Genomic DNA, 23,207 nt, shown 5'->3' with positions numbered 1-23,207 from the left:
GTTGAGATGAAAGTTTGTATGGGGCTAAAAGTGAGTTGGGTGAATGTGGTTTTTAATTTGTCAAACATAGTGACAAAAAGTTACATAAGACCTGAAAGTACTTTTGGATACCTCAACTGAAAAACAAACACACCATAGTGCAGTGAAACTTTTTGCTTGGAACAAAATTCATCTGTGTAGATGGAGCTAATTTTGGAGATGATCTTCTAGGCTGTATAGACTCCATTGCCATTGTTTCATTACCTGAGCAGGTGATAAACATTATTCATATTAAAATTGTTCTTTTATGATTCATATAGCTTATGTGAACATACCATCTTATTTCAAATGTGCAGGAAGTAGCGTTGGTCTCACCCCAATTTGCTGTCCAATTTGATCATGAACTTACAAGCAGTGGAAGTTGTTTGATTCCCTTGGAAAGGTTCATTTGGTATCATATGAAAGAGATTTAGAAAAGCTTTTTTTATTTAAAGGCTTGCTTGAGATCCGCAAGTATTATTCATTGGATGGGTTGAACTGGTGCCTTCTCAAATACCAGGGATTTTCTAACTTTAATTTATTTATATACAATGAAAGTATTGAGGAAGTATGTTACCTTCCTCCACCTCTGTAAGATCAAGTTTTGATCGAGTAGTACAACTCTATGTTTTGATGATTACAAGTTAACATTTTAGTATGAACAATTTTGATACTCTAACGTGTTTTTCTGAGTGTGCTTTTACAGGCTCTGACCTATATCTAATCTCACACAAATCAGAAGCACTGTGCTTAAAGAGTGTCCCAAGCAACGCTTTCGCAATCTCTATGTTCAGTCTGAACAGTAGAAAAGCTTCAGAAGATCTGAAGTATATTAAGCTCTGATGTGGACTCAGTCACTTGAAGTTCTGAAGATCTAGACGTTCTGACAACCCAGACACTCTGAAGGTTCAGATGTTCTGAAGGTGTAGAACACTCTGGAGATCCAGAAGCTGAAAAGTGGAATCTCTGAAGTCCAGAAGCAAGATGGCTCTGAAGACCAAGTACTTCGCTCTGAGTTCAGAATCAGAAGATACAATGGTCAGAGGATCCCTGCTTCCCTCTGACTCTGATCAACGAGCTTCACAAGTTCCAACACGAAGCATTCCTCTGATCAGAAGTCTACTAGGTTTAAGGTCAAGTCACTATCCAAGTACAAAAGCAAATGTACTATCCTGACGACCCACCTAACATTCTCAGCCACAGCAGAAGCTGGAAATTCCAGACCTGCCCTCCAACGGTAGCATTCCCATGCAGCGTTCAAACCCTAATCCTTGGAGTATAAATAGAGGCTGAAGATTGAAAGATGCAGTTGGAAGAATCTCACACGCGCAAGCTACATTCAAACCTTCTAAGCATTCTTTCATCTCTGAATTTATTGTGTTTACTACAAGCTTTTTAGAAGCAATCTCTTTGTAAACGAATCTCAATTAAACAGTTGTTTAGTTTGCCTTTAGGAGATCAAGGTTGATCGGATCCTAGAGAAGACTAAGAGAGTGAATCTTAGTGTGAGCTAAGTTAGTGTATTGTTAGTCACTTGTAGGTTTCAAGTGCAGTTGTAACATTTACCTGATTAGTGGATTGCCTTCATTCTAAGAAGGAAGAAATCACCTTAACGGGTGGACTGGATTAGCTTGAGTGATTCATCAAGTGAACCAGGATAAAATCCTTGTGTGCTTTCCTATCTCTTATCTCAAGCACTTTATTTGTTCACGAAAGATTTGATAAAATCTTAAGGTGGAAGTTTTATTCTGAAAACGTTATTCAAACCCCCCCTTTCTACCGTTTTTCATACCTTCAACCTCCACCTCCAGTTATAACTCCCCCACCCTCAACTGTAAATCTTGCTATAACGAGTCAGGCTGATTGCACAACCATCCAAAATCCGCAGGAACCAGACTGGATATTTTATCCATGTTTTTTCACTTACAGGCTCTCGCCAAATCAAGCTTCTTCAAGTCAGATGGTACAGTGTAACCAACTTGCTTATCATTTTTAGTTTTTAATTAAGGATCTTATTAGGTTTTGTTGTTGCATGCAGAATTTGCATGCACATGTTTATGAATATCTTCGCGATAGTGAAGTCTACAACTGGCTCTTGAGAGAACCAACTGGCAAGGAAGTTGATCGTAAGATTCTTGGTGTTCAACGACAGACATATACTAGGTTTGGTTGGGGTTGGAGGGCCTTTGCACATCACATGGATTGGAGGAAGAAGATATGTTGACCTTTTTATTTACCAGTGAAAAATTGGTCTGATTGATGTATTAATACACGTTCGGACCCCATAGGATGCCCTCTATGTTTCAATGACAAGTTATTGTTTCCAGCTGTTATTTTAATCATGTATTGGACAATTGAAAATGTTTTAATTTACCAGCAATGGACTGTGTTGAAAAATATTTTTATGCCCGATATTGTTCGTTAGATGTTATGTATTATATATGTAGCAAATATTTTGTGGTAAGGACATTCTGCTTCCATACTCACCGTGCAAAGCACAGGTTTATGTACTGTTAAAATACAAAGCATCATAATGTGTCTATTTTTATTTTTTACAGCTAGCTTTAACTTCAATTTGAAATAATAATATTTTTTTAGAGGTAACGTGTGTTTTTTTCTATGTTTTTATTAGAAAACCCAAATATATATATAGAGGAACATGCCCACGACCAAACTATAAAGGTAGCATAAGCCAATACATTACAAGACAAAAACAGAACACAGCCAACATTTGTTAAAGAGGATGGCATTGGGAGGATGGAATTGGGAGGATGGAAGGGTAATTGGTTAATTCAGTGGATCGCTATGATGAAACCGAAGACGATCATGTCATTGTTTCTTCTTAGCATCATATTGTCTTGTATTGTCATTTATATAGAAATATATGAAATCCCTAATGTTAATTCGTCTCCTCGTGTGGATGTTTGTGCTCCAAAGAGTGGTGGACATATTCTTAGCCCAAACATAAGTTACCTGTACTGGCTCAAAGGGGAGCATGAACCCTTTTGTGGGTTTCCAAATTATGGGTTTACTTGCGGTGACCATGGCTTTCCAATTCTCAATGTTCGCAATACCCCATTCATCGTTCTTAAGATTAACTACGACAATGGTAAAATCCGATTATACCACCCTGAGTATGAAAAGTTAGGCCCCTCTGCCGCATGTGCTGCTATGGTAGGACCTACGGGCAAGTACTCTCTCACTCGTGATTATAGCCAATCTCATGATGATGTGGATGATGATCCTTATTATATGTCCTGCCCAAAGGAACAACCCAAGCCCATAAGGTGTACATTAACATTAATAAGGACTGTTGATGATGCTGCAACAGTAGGAAGAAGCGACGAAGAAATGTGTGATGTAAAAGAAACAGTACAAGAAGAAAACGCGAGTAACAATGTATTGTAAGAAATATCAGAATGTGAAAATTATATTTAAGAACAACAATTACTTTTATGCCCCTTGATTCATTCTGACCTCATTTTCTCTATCATCTAATTTTCACTATGCTCTTTTTCTATCTCTTACTTTTATTCTTATCACGTAACTCATCATATATCACATTTCTCCCTTTTTCTTTCTTATATCTCAAGGTGGAAATGGATTTTACATGTAAACAAAACTTTATTGATAATATTTTTGCAAGCACTGTGTGTGGTATCTTTCTTTCAGAGGGAGGTGAAGAGAACATGATATAAGTTAGACAAAAAGTGTTGAGTGTTTTGCTAGGTATCGCAATTAGTTAAGCCTGATGATTACAATTGTAGCGCTGCTAATAATTCTTATGCTGCTCTTCATGAGTAGTGTTGGAAATGATTTACGAATGAAAAACTGGATTTCATTATAATGTAAATAATATTTAATTGTTTTTCAATAAATAACTGAAAAAACAAGTCACTAGCTAGTAGGTAGAAGAATCCTTCAATAAAGGATGTTCTATAGTTTCCTCAAGAAAACACATTGACATAGAAGCATCACGAGAAATGGATTCATCAGAATTGATATCAATTTCATCTGGATATTGATCGGGCTTTGGAGGCATTGTAATGTTTTCTATATCTCCTTCCAACATCTCTATTGCTCTGGTCAGTGAAGGACGGTCATTTCTATGAACAATTTTTTAACATTATTCTTTTCCTCATTGGTAGCTTCTCCCATTTTTATCTCTCTTTCTTCAACCAATTGATCGTAAATCCAATAAGGGAAGAAAACCTCGCTTGAACGATCTGCATATGAATATAAATTTCTTCTCCTATTTGCCATCTCCATCAAAATCATTCCAAAACTATAGACATCAGCCTTGTACGACACTCCTCCAATATTTTTATAGAATATCTCTGGGGCCATATAACCAATTGTTCCTCTCGCTGCAGTCAAAGTGACTATACTATTGTCAATTGGTAAAGTTTTGCCAGACCAAAGTCGGAAACCTTAGGGATAAAGTTCTCATTAAGAAGGATATTGTGAGGCTTGATATCAAAATGTAAAATCTACATGTCACAACCTTGATGCAGATATGCAATACCTCGGGCAACTCCAAGAGATATTGTGTACATTTGGCTATAAGTTAGAGAGATTCCATCTTCTTTGGAGGAAATGTATCTATCAAAAGACCCATTGGGCATGAATTCATAAACAAGAGCACGTTTTGATGCCTCAACACAAAATCCAATAAGTTGCACCACATTAGCATGGTGTATTCTTCCAATGGTTACAACTTCACTCATGAAGTCTTGGCCATTAGCCTTAGGTTTGGTCAACATCTTTATGGCTACTAAAGGTCCGCTACGTAGCTTTCCTTTATAAACAGAGCCATATCCTCCTTGACCTATCTTGTCCTTTAAACCTCTTGTCATCTTCTTTATCTCTTTGAATGAATACCTTATTGGCATGAGAGAGTTCTCTTGAAGAAAATCTTCGATATTGACATAAATTGATGAATGTCTTGTCCAATATGCATGTACCAATTTGCCAAAGAAAACTATGAGACCAACCACAAATATGATTATAATGTATGATGGCAAGACATACTGTCCTGTGACTCTTCCTATCTTAAGACCAAGCTCAGAATCCGAAATTCCCCGAGATTTAGCATATATCGTTACACCCATGGCTTGTAGTAATCCTGTGTAAAATATACAATTACAAGAAAGTGAACATATAATATTATAGTTGCATATGATTCAAAACTTGGAGAAAGGGAGAAAAAAAACCCTAAACGAAAATTATCTTAGATAAACTATTTTGGTCGCATCTCCCGAGTTCCGCCGAGATGTGAGACTTCTCAATATACTCACTCATGCCCATGACTCAACATTGAAGCGTGAGATATGTGTGACTGAACATCTGCATGCGACTCATATATAAGCGGTCTCCAATAAATTATCTAAGATAAACTCTAGGCTTAATAGCTCTTTTGGTCCATCACTTATCACAATTTTTCAGTTTTGGTCCCTCTAGAAAAAAAATTAGCAAAATTAGTCCCTTACATTTGCACACTTTTGTCGTTTTAGTCCCAAATAGGGATCATTTTTGCAAGTATTAAATGCATTAAAGAATGAAAGTTAAACATATTTCTATTCAACTTTCAATATACATCCATTTATTAATTAGTAATTGTTAAACTTTTCAACAGCTCATATTTTAAATTAAATATTAATATTATTTAAATTTTAATTATGAATTACTACATGAACGGAATTTTTAAGTAATAATAATAACTGAAATTGACTAACTTTACATTAATATTTATTTATTTATTTGTGCTTCCTAAGAAAATTAGATAGTTAATAGTAATTGTTTTTTTAAAGCAAAAAAGATTGATATTAAATATGAATAAATTTGTCTAAGTCATTAGCTATTTAGCTACCCACTAAAATGTATAACTCAATTGAAATTTTATTATAAATACAACAAAAAAAAATTTGTATTATATATACATTAAATTGAACTGAAAACTGATCAATAAATTTTTTAGATCAATTAGTTAGTAAACTTATTTTCATGTTTGTTGTATAAGGTAGAATAGAACATGACAAAAGACTCCTAAAACATAACACCTTAGTTCTCTAAAAAAAAAAGTGAAAAAATGAAACAAGACACTCTAATAAAAAAAACTACACTTTTATTTCAGGCAGGAAGGTTAATACGAGTTAATATATTGATTTAATAAAATATTTAATTAGATACAAAAAACATTTTAAAAAATATATTAGTCATAGTTATTTATTTTATAATTTAATTATCATAAAAATTTAATTAAATACATTAAGCAGTAAAATCTTACCTTTGTAGTAAAACAAAGGAAGCAATAGCAAATTTCTTTGTAATTAATATATTAAATAAAAAAATAAAAAAATGAAAAAAATTGTATTGTCAAAAGTAATTCAACTATCTAAATTGAATAATAATATTCATAAACATAAAAATTGACTTGAATTTTGCATTAGGGGAAAATAACTAAAATTAAACTTGATTAATGACAAAATAATGTTATCAATAAATAATTTAGATAAAATTGTTTAAATCTAAAAATGAAGCTATAAGGTATGTACTATTAACTATAATGTATGTGTGCTTTATTTAAAGAAACAATCTCAATATAATTTATGATCTTATTATATATTAGTAAAAACGATTTTGAGCAAGGTTAATAGAGAAAAATGTTATGACCAAAGTTGAATAAATATAAATTTACTACATAATACTTAATCTATTTAATCTATATCTTATTATAGTTGAAAAATATGAAATTGCTTTATTTTTCTCGATTTTAACATGTGTAAACCTGTTTGGGAAATTGTGATTGTCCTTCCCAAAAAATGATTTCTTGGGTAAAGAGTACAAAAAATGGTAAAACAACTTTTTTGATGGCATTAAAAACTTTTTGCTTAATTTTTTTTTCAAATGGACTGTATTATTTTCACATTATTAAATAAATAAATAATTAAAATTTTAAAATGATCCAATACTGATTACTACTATTAAATATTAATTATTAAATTTGTGTAATATTAATTATTTATAAAGAGAACTCCAATACTATTTATTGAAAAGTATTTTTTTGAAATTATTGAAATTTTAGCATAATTATTATTATTTATTTTAAAATAAAAAATATTTTCATATTTATGTAATAATTTAAACTAATCATTGTTATTTAATATTCAAAATGTTGTAAACAAACACGGGTTAATATCTAGTGAATTAGTGTTAGACGATATATGTATGATATAATATGTGATAACTGTTTAGTAAAATTATGCAATGGTTGTTCCCCACCTAATAATGATTTCCATTTGTCAGTAATTAAATATAAAAATTGGGCATTGCTTGTGAATTGTGATTCTGTAAATCAAATTTATCTTGATTTGTCATTGACGTGTTGGCAGTTTCGTATGTCATCTCACCCATATATGTCTAACAAGGCCTGTTTGCTCTTCAGAAAGGTGCTCAACGTTTCATTGATACACAGTTGTTTTATTCATCACCATTCACCACATTGAATCCAACAACTAGTAAAAAAATAAGAGCGCGAAAAATTCTCTTATCAACTAAAGAGAAAGCACAATCCAGAAGCTTGTTCATCATCATGAAGGTAAGATTGATATTTGATCATGAATGCTAATTACATGATCTATACATATTCAAGGTTAATTAATTTGTGTCAAGTCTTGCTATCTAACAAATCTTATTTTTCTTGAATTCTTATTGCTGGTGTAGAAAAAACGATGATCAAGGTGCCGAAGCTAGCCAACGGGGGTGATAATCAAAGAAAGGTCATCCATGTTCTTACATCTGTATAAGGTATCATGCATCCACTGTTTTTCCCCGTCCTTGTGAAGTACTAATTCTCCATCACAACTAATATAGAATAAATAGTATTATTATTATAATTTTTGTTTAGATGGATTACAAGATAATAGTTTTCAATGTGGTACTATTGAAATTACAAGTTGAAAATTGTTCCTTAACTTAATGATGATTAGATATTACTTCTATTTAAGAAGAATGATTGGTGTTAAGTGTATATTATCTAATGAATGATTTAAGTACTGTGTTATTTATTCTCCTTCTTCTTAAACTAGGATAGTAACCAATGTCGGTTCATAGTATTTGTGCTATGCACGTACCGTGTCCGTGCTATGCACGTACCGTGTCTGTGCTATGCACATACCATGGTTTATACTTTTCAAATAGTGCGTATGTGTGGAAGCTGTCAAATTTTATCAAATGACTTGGATTATGCATTTGCATTAGTTATACCATAGTGTTACCTCATGCTACCAAACTATGTAACTGCCCCTCAGGATGTTTAAGCACAAAAAACGCATAGCAATCAGAAAAGTGGGCCCTCCTGGTTAAGGTCCATGTTTCCTTGAAACGCAACCAAGGAATCAGTAATCAAGTTGGATAGTCAAAGCTAGCTACTCAGAACAAGGCACGTTTTCGTTGTGTTCGTTTTATTTAAAGCTAGCTACTTTGATACACAGTTTTATTCATCACCACATTGAATTAATCCATTAAAACAATAGCAAAAAAACTCTGATCAACTAAGCACTCAGATTGTTCATCAATAATGAAAATATTTTTAGTATGTTAACACATCAATGCCATTTCATTTGTTAGTAATTAAATATATACGAAAATAAATCTTAAATCTTGAAATTAAGCATTGCTTGTGAGTCTATGAATCAAACTTATCTTCAAATGGCATTGACATGTTGGCAGACTAAAAATATTTTCTTATGTCATCTCATCCATATTTGTATAGAAAAAGGCGTGTTTGCTCTCTGTTTGTTCTATTTAAAGCTAGCTACTTTGATACGCAGTTTTATTCATCACTCCATTGAATCCACCAAAACTAGAGCAAGAAATTCTCTGATCAACTAGGCACACATAAGAGGTAAAGCACGATCCAAAAGCAACATTAATATTGTTCATCGATTATGAATGTAAGATTGATCATGAATGCTAATTACATCGTTCTATATATCTTCAAGATTAATTTGTGTCATGTCATTGTTATCTAAAAAATTAAATGTTGTTTACATATATTATTATCCTTCTTCTTGATCTAGGATGGTAATCTGTGTCCGTGCTACAAACGTACTGTGTGCGTGCTATGCAAGTACTGTGGCTCTATATATGATTTGTGATAATTGTTTAGTGAAATTATGGAATGATTGTTCCTCACCTAATTGTGATTTTCTTTTATGAGGTGTCAATAAATGCAGTAATTAAATATATCCATTCATGCAAACATAAGAAAATCTTCTATATATATATATATATATATATATATATATATGTAAAAGAGACTTGAACTTTTTTGCATTGATTACCTTACATTTGTATTAAATACATTAGATAATAAAATACAAAACTAAAAAAATAACTACATCTACTTTATTATTCATTATATTAATTAATAATTGTTAAAAATTTCAATTTCCAAATTAAAAAAAAAAAACTTTTCAATTTCCCACATTGATTAAATTTTAACTATTAATTATAACTTGAGGACAAATTTTGAATAATAATAATAATTTAAATTGACTACCTTTACATTAATAAAAATATGTAGTAAAATAAATTTTACATTTACAACTAATTGTAAAAAATTTCAAATTCTTATATGTTAACATTAAAATTATTATTTTAATTTTAATTATTAATCATAAGTTGATGAATTTTAAAAATTAACAAATAAAACTTATTACTACATTTTACATATAAATACAAAATTAAGTACTAAAGTTAGATATCATCTTAATAAATTATATATATATATATATATATATATAAGAATATTGGACTTGAGTTCTACATTACTGGAAAGATTAATTAAATTTTTATTTTCATTTCAATTAATTATCGACATAAGGTTGAAAAATTGAAAAGATACAAAAATAGCACAAATTAATATATTTTAAATAAAATAAACATGTTAAATATTGAAATTAGTTACGTTTGAATGAAAGATGATCCTCGGATGTGTCACGATGGCTCCATGAAGAAGATGGGTTTCGGGTTGGGGTGAGGTTGAGGGTTGGGGAGATATGGGTCCTTTGATGATGAAGAAGATGAAGGAGGAGGGTGGCGGTGCGGCGGAGGGCGAAGGTGCGGCGGTGCGATCTGGATCCTTTGATGATGAAGATGAAGGAGGAGGTGATGATGACACTCATTTCTGGGTGATGATTTTGTGAAGATGAAGTTAATTTTGGGTTAATTTGGGGAGGGGATAATCAGGTTTAAAAATCTGACTTGTAATTTGTTTTTTTATTTTAATGCCACATCACTTCATTAACCCTAGTCAGCATGCCACACATGCACTCGCCGGAGATGATGATCCTTATTATATGTCCTGCCCAAAGGAACAGCCCAAGCCCATTAGGTGTACATTAACATTAATAAGGATTGTTGATGATGTTGCAGCAGGAGGAAGAAGTGGGGAAGAAATGTGTGATGTAAAAGAAAAAGTACAAGAAAAAAAACTCGAGTAACAATGAATCGTTAGAAATACCAGAATGTGAAAATGAAATTTAAGAGCAACAATTACTTTTATGCGTTTTGATTCATTATGATCTTATTTTTTCTATCATCTAATTTTCACTCTATTATTTTTGTATCTCTCACTTTTATTCTTATCACATGACTCATTATATCTCACATTTCTCTTTTTTTCTATCTAATTTCTCAAGGTGGAAGTGGGTTTTACATGTAAACAAAATTTTATTGATAATATTGTTGCCAACACTGTGTATGGTATCTTTCTTGCACAATGCATGGTAGCGCTAGCTGGTCTTCATGACTAGTGTTGGAAATGATTAACTAGTGAAAAATTGGATTTCATTATAATGTTAACAATATGTGGATGTTTTACAATAAAAAAACTAAGAAATATAATTGAAAAAACAAATAACCAGCTAGCCGGTAGAAGGATTCTTCAATAAAGGATGTTCTATAGCTTCCTCAAGAAAACACATTGAGCTAGAAGCATCACTTGATATGGATTCATCAGAATTGATTTCAATTTCATCTGGATATTGAGAAAGCTTTGGAGGCATTGTAATGTTTTCAACATCTCCTTCTGTTGAAACATGTTGCCATGCATTTTGTCAAAACAACCGATTGTCGAAGCAGATGTCGTGACATCTGATCTCGTGAAGCTAGGGCATCAGTCCTCAGCTTGTGTTTCTGTTGTGGGCCCTTTGAAGATTTACTGAAGATATGTTTTTGAGTTACTTGAGGAGCAAGTAGCTATCGAGAAGGGTTTTAATTGTTGGGTTGTTATTTGTTGAAACAATCTTTGTTAAAAGATTGGTTTCTATCTTTACTTGTGCAATAAGAAACCGAATCTATCAAGATTGCGTTTTGAATTGATGTTACTGCAATCTGTTTCTTCAGCCCGTGCCAACCCTAAAGCCCATGCTGCCGCTGCTGAAGTCTATAAAAGGATGAAGACCTAAAACATGAAGGTGTCGAAGCTGATAGAGAGATCGAGTGTTTTAGGATTTGTTAATTGTGCTTTGTCCTTTGTTAGTTGTGAATCTGTCTTTGCTCACTGATTCTATAAAGCAAAGAGAGATTCTGTGTGTTTGATTGCGTTCAAACTCTACTTGTTCATTGTGTTCACCAATCACTGTGGCAGTGATTGAGAGAAAGTGAGAGGGGCTCTCATACTTAGGTTGAGATTCTAAGTAGAAATACACTGGGTAGATTAGGAAGTGAACTATGAACTGAGTTGTTCATGAGTGTCTGTAATTCCTGAAACTTGAGATAGTGGATTTCCTTTCTTTGGGTGCAAACCCTCCAGACGTAGGTGAAAGTTTTTCACTGAACTGGGTTAACAACTTCTGTGTGTTATTGTTTTGTTGTTAAGTTCTGTTTTACTGTTAAGCGATTGTCGAACCTCTTGTTCCAGCATCGTGCTGGACAATCGTATCAGAGGGAACCTGAATTTCACCTTCCAACATCTCTATAACTCTAGTCATTGAAGGACGGTCATTGGGTCTCAATTGTATACACCATAGAGCAATTATGAACATTTTTTTCACATTATTATTTTCCTCATTTGTAACTTCTCCCATTTCTATCTCTCTTTCTTCGACCAATTGATCATAAATCCAATAAGGGAAGAAAAGTTCGCTTGAACGATCTGCATATGGGTTCAAATTTCTTCTCCTGTTTGCCATTTCCATCAAAAGCATTCCAAAGCTATAGACATCAGCCTTGTAAGACACTCCTCCAATATTTTTATAAAACAACTCTGGAGCCATATAACCAATTGTACCTCTCGCTGCTGTCAAAGTGACGATGCTATTATCAATTGGATAAAGTTTTGCGAGACCAAAGTCAGAAACCTTAGGGATAAAGTTTTCATCAAGAAGGATATTGTGAGGCTTGATATCAAAATGCAAAATTTGCATATCACAACCTTGATGAAGATATGCAATACCTCGAGCAACTCCTAGAGAAATTGTGTACATTTGGTTATAAGTTAGAGAGATACCATCTTGCTTGGAGGAAATATATTTATCAAGAGAACCATTGGGCATGAATTCATAAACAAGAGCACGTTTTGATTCCTCAACACAAAATCCAATCAATTGTACAACGTTCGCATGGTGTATTCTTCCTATGGTTGTGACTTCACTCATGAAATCTTGTCCATTAGCCTTAGGTTTACTCAACATCTTTATAGCAACTAAAGGTCCACTTCGTAGCTTTCCTTTATAAACTTGTCCATATCCTCCTTCACCCAACTTGTCCTTAAAACCTCCAGTCATATTCTTGATCTCTTTATATGAATACCTTATTGGCATTAAGGTGTTCCTTTGAAGAAAATCTTCAATATTTTCATAAATTGATGTATGTCTTTTCCGATACATATGTATTAATTTTCCAAAGAAAATTATGAGACCTATTATGAATCTCAACAAAATGTATAGTGGCAAGACATACTTTATTGTGACCCTTCCTATCCTAAGACCGAGTTTAGAATCAGAAATACCTTGAGCTTTAGAATCAAAATTACCCTGAGATTCATAATCTGTCCCTATGCCCATTCCATTTAGTAGTCCTGTGTATGATATACCATAGCAAGAAATTAAGCATATAATACCGTTGCATAAGATTCAAAACTAGGAGAAAATACCAAAAAAAAGTTAAGCAAATTATTACATGTTTCATAATGATATGCCCTCCCAAAAGACAAAGCTTTGTTAGTGCGGTAGGCCTTGAGTTTCACGAGGCATGTGTTTTGCATATTCAAATACAAAGCATGAAATACAATATTGTTGGTATCTTTCTTTCAGAGGGAGATGAAAAACACATGATATAGATTAGACAATGAATTAAGTGTTAAGTGATTTGCTAGGTAAGGTATCACAGTTAGTTCAGCTTTGATGATGACAATGGTAGCGCTGCTAATAATTCTGCTGCTGCTCTTCATGAGTAGTGTTGGAAATGGTCACAATGACACCTCAATTGGATGTCCCTTTCGTCTATCATATGCTAATAACAGCAATGGTCAGATGATTGAATTTCCAGCACTTCCAGTCCCAGTAAGTCTCCTTCTCACCTACATAGATTGCGAAACAGGATCAGTACAACTGTCTGATCCCGAGAACTGTCTTCCAGGACTCCTTGCAAGACACAATTCCTCATTATTTAATCCTTTACAATTCGACCAGTCCTTAATCCAGAATATTACTTTCTTCGATTGCTCTTCAATTGGACAACACCATCTGAAAAACACGGGTCAAACATGGCCTGGTGCGCAAGATATGCTGGCTTGTCCAATTTATGTCGCCGACTCTAGCGAAAGTGTCCTACAATTGGACCTGTTTCAGTGCAACAAAATGTTCGAGCAAGGATTTCCTTTATCTGCATCTGAGATACGACTAAACTCAATCTCACTGACATTGTCAGAAACGGTTTTTGATAGCGGATGCTTAAAATGTGAGCATAAATCAGAGAACAAATCAAAGAAAAAGATACCTGTATACCCTATTTTGGCAGCTGCAGGTGAGATCAAACAGACACCTTAGTTTGTTCGTGCACGTTTGGTCATCGTTTTGTTTTGTTTTCACTTGAAAATGACTTTGTTTCCTTCTGAATTTTGCAGGTGCAATTGTTGGTTTAACTGTGCTGGTGTTTCTGCTACGTGTCCTCATTGGAATACATCGACATTTTAGGATGAAAGGCGAGGAATCATGAAAGATTTGAGAACTTTTTGAAGGATTTCAGGGCCTTAAAGCCAGCCAGATTCTCTTATGCTGATATCAAAAGAATCACACACCAGTTCAGGGAAAAGTTAGGTGAAGGAGCTCATGGAGCTGTCTACAAAGGTAAATTGTCCACTGAAATTCTGGTTGCTGTCAAGATCCTCAACAACACTGACGTAGATAATGGAACAGAGTTCATCAATGAAGTGGGAACCATGGGAAAAATCCACCATGTCAATGTCGTTCGCTTGCTTGGCTACTGTGCTGATGGGTTTCACAGAGCTTTAGTTTATGACTTTTTCCCAAATGGGTCGCTGCAGAATTTCATCATCTCAGCACCCCACAACAAGGATAAGAGTACCTTCCTAGGATGGGAAAAGTTGCAAGAGATTGCTCTTGGCATAGCCACAGGAATTGATTATCTTCACCAAGGCTGTGATCAGAGAATTCTTCACTTTGACATCAATCCTCATAATGTCTTGCTTGATGACACTCTCACTCCAAAGATTACTGACTTTGGTTTGGCTAAGTTGTGCTCCAAAAATAGAAGCACTGTGTCTATGACTGCAGCCAGGGGAACACTAGGCTATATTGCACCTGAAGTGTTTTCTAGAAACTTCGGCAATGTGTCTTATAAGTCTGATATCTACAGTTATGGGATGTTGTTGTTAGAGATGGTTGGAGGAAGAAAGAACATTATAAACAACACTCCAGGTCAAGAAAATAACAATGTCCAAGTTCTGTATCCAGATTGGATACACAGTTTGGTTGAAGGAAGAGATATGCATGTCCCTATTGATGATGAAGAGAGTAACTTTGGAATTGCAAAGAAATTGGCGATTGTGGGACTTTGGTGCATTCAGTGGCATCCTATGCATCGTCCATCTATGAAGACTGCGATGCATATGCTCCAAGGAGAAGGAGACAAGTTAAAAGTTCCCACAAACCCTTTCCAGCCAAAAGCTTCAACTAACACAAACACTACTATTGCTGCTGCAGAACGGTTGAATTTGGAGCTGGAAGTGATTCAAGAACAAGATTAGATTGACTATTACATTTTTATTAATTAGTTGATACCTTTTAGCAATGTACTTGTTTATTAATTTATTTCCATGTAAAACTGAAGTTAATGATAAAGAAAATGTCATTATTGCTGGGACTCCTACTACATTTCTCGATTGGCATTATTCTTCCATTGTCATGGAATTTAATTTTCCACTGGATTCATCAATTACCTCGCATTTGGTTCCCTTTCTACATCGATCGTCACAAATAACACCTAAGCTAAGCATATTTTCTTTTTATACAAAGAGACTATGTGAAGACCGTGAATATACGTAATTCCAGTTTTTTTTTAAGAAATATATTTAGCATGATACACCTTCTCATTTGGTTTTCACATTACAGTTCCTTAAGACAGAAATTTTATGTTAGCTCCATGCTCCTGCAAATTTTGTTAACTGTGGTCTTTTGAAGTGTAGATTTTGTTTATAATGTTTGAAGTTGCATTCTTCCCTACAGACCAGCTCAAAAGGCATCTACCTACTACTAGAAGGGATGTCTTTGTGAGTGATAAATATAACTTTTTGCAGGTGATAATGTGATGTTTATCTGGAAAGTGCTTATATTATTTTCTACTCATCAATGTGACATGTTGTATTATGGATTGCATTATTGGACTGCATTAATATTATTCTCCTCGAGATTGGATTTTCTCATTGTTTCAATTTTGAATAAATTCCTTTGCATTTGTGTTTTTGGATTGCTTTCTCCCTTTCAACCAGGTCATGTAACTCATGTCATTTGGGATTCCAAAGAATGTTCTGCACAAAGACTGTAACATTGATAATTTGATAATGATATTAAGACAAAAGGATATGGCTCAAGTCATCTAAAGCAGGGGCGGACCCACGTTCAGTTCAGGGGGTTCAGTTGAACCCCCTGGAAAAAAAAAATTCCTACATACCCCCCTATAGTAAATTTTTTTTGAACCCCCTGAAATTAAAAAATTGCACCCAGGTCCCAGACAGCCTCACTCTCTCTCACGCACTCATTCTCACTCTCAGTCTCTCTCTCACCACACTCACGAATCACGATTCTGTCATTCACACGGTCACACCTCTTCTCCTTCTCTTGACCACCACCGATCCAGTCCACCACCACCAGCCGACGCACCACCGCCACCGGCCACCAGCCCACCACAATCCTTCTCTGCTCACTACCTTCTCTCTCTCTCACGACTCTGGTTCTACACTTCTACTTCTCAACTCTCAAGCACAACACACACCAGTGACACCACGCGGCCACGCCACCAGTCCACCACCACCGGCGGCCGGCGCACACTGCACAACGCCACCACCCACTCTCTCTCTCTCTGTTGAAGCTTGAAGGTTGGTTGGAATTGAAAACCCCCAAATTGAAAAACCCCAAATTGAAAACCTAAACCCCAAATTGAAAACCCTAACTGCTATTATTTTGATTTGCTTTCCCTTTTCTGAGTTTGAAAGTAGCGTATGTTGTCAATTGTTGAATTTGCTGAAATCAATTTGTCAATTGTTGGCTGGAATATTAGATATTTCTGATTTTTTGATTATTTTCTACTTTTGTTTCGCCTTCTGGGATTTCTGTGATATTGTAAATTAGGTTTGAAGAGGAACACTAATTTTATTTGAAGATTTCTTGCATAGGTTTTGGAGTCAACATGTTCCTTCTTAGAAGGCAAGCCCAGAATCAGCAAGAGAATGGTCCTGCGCAACAGGATGCAAAGGTAATCTTCAATTTGTATTTGACATTGTTTCTTGATTCAATTTGCAGCTATGTAGTATAAAATTGATTTGCTTGAAAGTTGCTTTATTGGGTAAAATTTGATGTGGGTATATGAGAATTGATGAATAAAATGGCTTTAATTATTTATTTATTTAATGGGAGGTGTGTATTCATGTCTGATATGTTGAAAGTGTGTGATTGGTGCTAGGTTCATTTTGTCCCTGATGAACGAGGCTAGCTTATTTCTGCTTCAGAAGATGGTTTGATCTGCACATTTGATACCACGGGAGATATCAATGATGATGATCATCTAGAGTCAGTAAGTCCAGGACTTCAAATTGAATTGCAATCTGTGTGTAATTCTTGCACCTTGCAACCTTCTTAAATGACCAAAGATATCAAAGAGCTAAGCAATCATATGAAAAATTGTGTTCTTGGTCTCTCTGGTTATATGCTATTGGGTATTTAGGGATTCAGCAGTCTTGCTAGTTGCTACATTTTTAATTCCATTTCACTTGATGTATCATGCTCTTCATTTTGAATGGATTTCATATCTTCTTTAGCGGTATTTTTTCCTTCTTTGTTTAAATAAAAATGTTCTTTGTATTTATGTATGTATTGTTTTCATGAAGAAAGTTTCAAAATGGTCTCTTTGAGTTTCTTCTCTTTTTTGTTTCTTTTAGTTACTTTTTATTTTACTTCCGTAGCTATGCAAATTAATGGTGAAATTGATATTACTGATCCTATCTGTTGCTAGGATGCTTATTTATGCAGAGCTCAAGCTTCACATTTTAAAAAATAGAAGGTTTCTTTGTGTCTTTTGTATTTTGAACTGCTGTTTTTTTGGCATGCAAAATCAATAAATTTCTTGTTTACAAAATTGTAGGTGATTAATGTGGGAACTTCCATTGCCAAGGTAGGGCTTTTTGGAGAGAGTTATCAGAAGCTTTGGTGTTTAACGCATATTGAAACCTTGGGGTACAGTTTATTTCGGTTATCTGTTTAGTTCAGGTTACAAAGGTATATGAAAGTCTTTTCCCTTTCGCTGTGTTTGGAATCCTTAAAATCATCATGGAATTGGAATGAATTCTCGTATGAATCTGGTTTTAAATTGTCATGGTTTAAGACTTTAATTCATTTACCAATCATCGTGTTTGTAAATTGTAATATCTCATAATTTGTTACTTTTAATGGATTTGTAAATCATTTTCATTCAACTGAATTCTTTTCATTTTTTAAGCTTTCCCAACATAGGCTTTGTGCATTTCGTGTATTTCTCTGTCCAGTTCTTCAGCAGTTCAGTATTTTAATTGATGTGTTCTTTTGAAAATTTTGAACCCCCTGACCTCGGGGTCCTGGATCCGCCACTGATCTAAAGGTTTCAGCAATTATGTAATAAAGGTTGTCTTTGGTTTGACAATTTCTAATGGCATTGTTCAAATATATGCAGAATAACAAATTTGCTCAGATCAAGCTTTGATTGAGAAAGAGAAACTGATCAGATTCGGTAATATGACTTGCTGCTTCTCTATTTAAAGCTCAAACTTCTCTATTTACATGTGTTGAATAGCATTATATCTTTAACAGAGGATTTTCTTCCTTTTTACCCATCTAGCTATCTGTTCTTTTAGCAATTTTACAATGGCTTTTCTCTGGAAAATTTTACTAGAAATAATGTAAACGTGATTTGGTTTTTGTTGTGTAGACTAAATTTAATTTTCTCAATGAGAGTTAAGTTTTTATTACTTATAGAGGAGGAAGAAAAGAGTGAAATTACAAAAGATTTAATAAGCTAACCTACTAGTGTGAACCATAATGATCCAAAATAACACTATTCCATCTCAAACTCCTACTAGTGTTTTTGCCTGTCTATCCAGTCCAGCTAATTGCTATAAATCACTTCATGCATTGGTACTCTCTTGCTTTAAGTTCATTCAAAATTTGAGTTGGAGACTGTCTGCGAATTTTAAATCATCGGCCTGTATTTGAGGATAGGAAATTTATTGTTTAATGGTGCATTGGCTTTATTTCATTCAATTAAATAATTTAATGGTGCTCTGCTTATTGTTTATTGTATTGGTTAAATAATTTAATTAAATAATTTATTGTTTCAAGGAGCTGATATTTGATAGTGCATTACCTGGAAAAAAGCTCTTTGAATCAAATTGCTCTGTCCCAGATCAGACTCACAGATCACTACATTACTGTCCTTGTTTTTTTGTTTAGATTATATGGTATTTTATACAAATAGTGCTGGATCATAGTCATGTTCTATAGTTTAGTTTTTCGAGATTAGCTAACACTTCTTTTTAACTTTCACTGTAAACACTGAGAATTTATACTGCAAATTTGTTAGGATTTTTTTCTTCTTCTTGTGTCTAACAATGTCATAAAATTAATTAACTGCGCTTTCTTTGTGTGTGAATCAAACTTATATTTGGCTGTTTTTATCACGTGATACCCGCGTCAACAAAATTGACTATGGACAGCACCATGATCGATCTCGAGTCTTGACCATTAATTGGGTATGTTTGCTCGTGAAAAAATATTTTATAACAAGATAGATTACCTAAATATATTCTTTCCTCAAAAAAAAAATGAATGGGGTAAGGTAAGGGATGTCTTCATTGACCAATTTTATATTCAAGGATACCATGCTAAGTTGTTCACACATGTGCAGTAGTGCACTGCAGTGCATTAACTGAAAATCTACTACACTTTAAAAGAGACTCAAGAAATCATTATTCCTAAGAGAACTTCCAATCTGAGCCGTCCATTCCATTCTCTCTCCATTTTCACTCTTTAATCTTGGCCACTCACTTGTGAGACTTTTTTTTGCCTCTATCTACTATCTGAGTCATTGATTTTAGCTTCTAATCCAACGGCTGATTCTACTGCTCACCTAACCACACATCACATGCATTGTCTCTCTTACACACACTGTTCACACGCCACCACCGACTACACTGCCACTGCCAGGAACTTCTCCATTGCATACGCTACCAACAACTCCACTCCCATCATTCACTTTCTCAGGTCAGAGGAGAAAGCAAGTAGAGGAAGAAGTAGAGGAAGCTTGCATACTCTAGAGTATAAAGCAGAAGAGAAGGTGATGAGAAAGTAGAAGGAGAACTTATTGAATCAGAGAATTGTAGAATGAATTTCTTATCTTATTCAATGTACAACTATGCTATTTATACAGTGTTCAGATAAAGTAACTATCAAAACTGAACCTAACAGCTCATGCCAGCTGTATCTAACTGACTAACTACCTAACAGCTCATGCCAGCTGTATCTAACTGACTATAACAAATTAAGTAAAACTAATTATCAGTTAACTTAACAAACTAACTAATCTAGAATCAGATTAATACTCCAATACTCCCCCTCAAGATGGAGTGTAGATGTTAAGCAAACCCATCTTGCAGAGAAGAGGTTGAAAAGGTGACAAGGGCAGAGGCTTAGTTAAGACATCTGCAAGCTGCTGTTTGGATCTGACATGAATCAACTTGAGCACACCTTGTTGTACCAGCTCGCGGACAAAATGACAGTCAATGTCGATATGTTTGGTTCTTTCGTGAAATGTGGGATTAGACGCAATATGGATGGCAGACTGGCTGTCACATAACACCATGGCTGAAGAACATGGGACCTGGAAATCACGTAACAAGCCTTGGAGCCACTTCAGTTCACTAGACACGGCTGCAAGTGCCCGATATTCTGCTTCGGCAGAAGAACGAGACACCGTGGCTTGCTTCTTGGATTTCCATGAGATGAGGGATGAACCAAAAAATATGCAAAAGCCTGTTGTGGAGCGACCAGTATCAACACAATTACCCCAATCAGCATCGGTGTAAGCTGTGAGAGAGGGGGTTGCTGCCCGAGAAAAAAACAAGCCTTGGCCAGGGGTTGTTTTCAAATACCGCAGCAAGTGATGCAAGGCATCCAAATGTGTTGTTGTTGGTTTAGAAAGAAACTGGCTCAACTTGTTCACAGTGAATGCTATATCAGGCCTTGAAATGGTAAGATATAAAAGGCGTCCAATGAGCCTGCGATATTGAGATGAGTCAGCCAGTTCAGGTCCGGTATCCGAAGACAACTTGAGGTTAGGATCCATTGGTAAAGATGCCGGCCTGCAATCGGTGAATCCAGTGTCGTGCAAAAGACTCAAAGCATATGCCCGTTGAGATAAAGAAATCCCAGTAGCAGAATATGCTATTTCCAGGCCAAGGAAAAACTTCAGTTTGCCTAAATCTTTCAGCTTGAAAGCGGATTTAAGCAATTGCTTGACTGAGTCTATTTCTGTGGCGTTAGGACCCGAGACAATAATGTCATCGACATACACCAGTAAAACAACAAAAGTGTCTCCAGACCCTTTGGTAAATAATGAGTAATCATGATAAGAATGCTGAAAACCATGTTGAGTAAGAACAGAAGAGAACTTTGCGAACCACTAGCGTGAAGCTTGCTTCAAGCCATAGATTGATTTCTTCAATCTACATGTCAGATTCTCCCCCTTGACATCATATCCTTGAGGGATCTTCATGTATACTTCTTCAAATAGATCACCATTCAAAAAAGCGTTGTTAATGTCTAGCTGAAATAGTTCCCACTTGTACATAGCAGCTAAGGCAAGTAACATGCGAACAGTAGTGATCTTCGCAACAGGGGAAAAGGTATCCATGTAATCAATCCCATTCTCCTGGGTGTAGCCTTTAGCTACAAGGCGAGCTTTGTGTCGGTCAATGGAACCATCAGGATGAAGTTTGAGCTTGTAAACCCATTTACTTCCAATCTCATGTTTGCCAGGAGGTAGAAAGACAACATCCCATGTCTGATTTGCTTCCATAGCAGCTAATTCGGTACGCATGGCTTGCTGCCACTCAGGATACTGAATTGCTTGATGAAAATAAGTTGGCTCATAGTGGGATGCAACTTTGACAGAATAGACCTTGTAAGAAGGTGTAAGCTTGTCATAAGAGTAGTATGTGGAAAGTGGATGAGGTGTTGTCTGTTATGGACAATCATAATCAGCCAAATACCCTGGTGGATGTCTCACACGAGTGGACCTGCGGACCGCAAGGGGTGGGACTATTGCATCAGGAGAAGGTGCCACTATTTCAGAAACTGAAGGAGTTGCAGGAATGTGATCTGCTGAAGGGACTGGTACAGATTCAGGTTGTGGAACATCATATGGTGGTACTGAAAGGCCTACCTGTGGAAGTGGAACCAAAAAAGGATCCTGACAATACACATCTGGCCGTATATTTTGGAAAGGAAAAATGCTCTCGTTGAACACCACATCGCGAGAGATATGGAAAGTCTTAGTGGTCAAATTGTATAATTTGTACCCTTTGTATCCTTGCTTGTACCCAACCAGCACACAAGGGACAGCCCGAGGAGAAAATTTATGCCTTGTGGAGGGTAATGTCGATGAAAAGCAAAGACACCCAAAAACTCGTAAATGGTCATAAGACGGATCTTGTTGATACAACAATGTGGAAGGTGACTTGTTATGCAAATTCGGTGTTGGAATCAAATTGATGAGATGTGTAGCTGTGGATATGCATTCCCCCCAGAAAACAAGCGGCATATGCGACTGAAAAAGCAATGATCGTGCAACATTTAACAACTGCTGATGTCTCCTCTCCACTACAGAATTCTGTTGTGGCCGTTCCACACAAGAAAACTGATGTAAAGTGCCCTGTTTCTCAAGAAAAGCTGTCAACTGCAACTCTTTAGCATTGTCAGTGCGAACCATCTTGATGACCTTCCCAAATTGTGTTTGCACCATCTTGAAAAAAGCCATAATTGCAAGTGGTGCCTCAGATTTATGCTTGATGAGAAAAGTCCAAGTAAACCTCGAGTGATCATCAACAATGGTCAGGAAAAAACGATGGCCAGCATGAGTGGGAACATGAAAAGGTCCCCAAACATCACAATGAATTAAATCAAAAGAATGATTAGCAAAATGATTTTCAGAAACAAAAGGCAATCGTTTTTGCTTTGCAAGAGGACAAACAGGACAAACATTTTCATTAATAGAAGATGGAATCTTACAATGAATAGTAGAAGACAACAAACTTAGCCTATTATAGGAAGGGTGCCCTAGGCGTGCATGCCATAATGCAGCAGTACAAGTGGATTTGTTACAATGAGAAGGAAAAACAGATTGATTACAAAGAGAATTCA

General features: G+C 35.2%; 1 protein-coding gene, 1 long non-coding RNA gene and 2 pseudogenes across 2 annotated transcripts; 2 read left to right on the top strand and 2 right to left on the bottom strand.

Annotated features, from left to right (window-relative positions):
* Positions 1 to 3,919: 3,919 nt before the first annotated feature.
* Positions 3,920 to 5,129, bottom strand: LOC130732681 (rust resistance kinase Lr10-like; annotated as a pseudogene).
* A 5,817-nt stretch (positions 5,130 to 10,946) lies between these two features.
* LOC130732652 (rust resistance kinase Lr10-like) lies at positions 10,947 to 13,156 on the bottom strand. The gene is made up of 2 exons (XM_057584661.1): positions 11,987 to 13,156; positions 10,947 to 11,107 (listed from the first exon to the last, which is right to left on the bottom strand). Exons 1-2 carry the CDS (start codon positions 13,086 to 13,088, stop codon positions 10,947 to 10,949), a joined length of 1,263 nt encoding a protein of 420 aa, XP_057440644.1. The 5' UTR covers positions 13,089 to 13,156.
* Positions 13,157 to 13,427: 271 nt separating this feature from the next.
* Positions 13,428 to 15,408, top strand: LOC130732952 (rust resistance kinase Lr10-like; annotated as a pseudogene).
* Positions 15,409 to 16,225: 817 nt separating this feature from the next.
* LOC130732953 (uncharacterized) lies at positions 16,226 to 18,289 on the top strand. Its single transcript, XR_009017215.1, has 4 exons — positions 16,226 to 16,639; positions 16,937 to 17,016; positions 17,224 to 17,334; positions 17,902 to 18,289. It is a non-coding gene; the product is annotated as an uncharacterized LOC130732953 (long non-coding RNA).
* The last annotated feature ends 4,918 nt before the right edge of the window (positions 18,290 to 23,207 follow it).

This window comes from Lotus japonicus, chromosome 1 (genome assembly GCF_012489685.1).
Source record: "Lotus japonicus ecotype B-129 chromosome 1, LjGifu_v1.2".
NCBI lineage: Eukaryota > Viridiplantae > Streptophyta > Magnoliopsida > Fabales > Fabaceae > Lotus > Lotus japonicus.
This window is presented reverse-complemented; position numbering and strand designations above follow the sequence as displayed.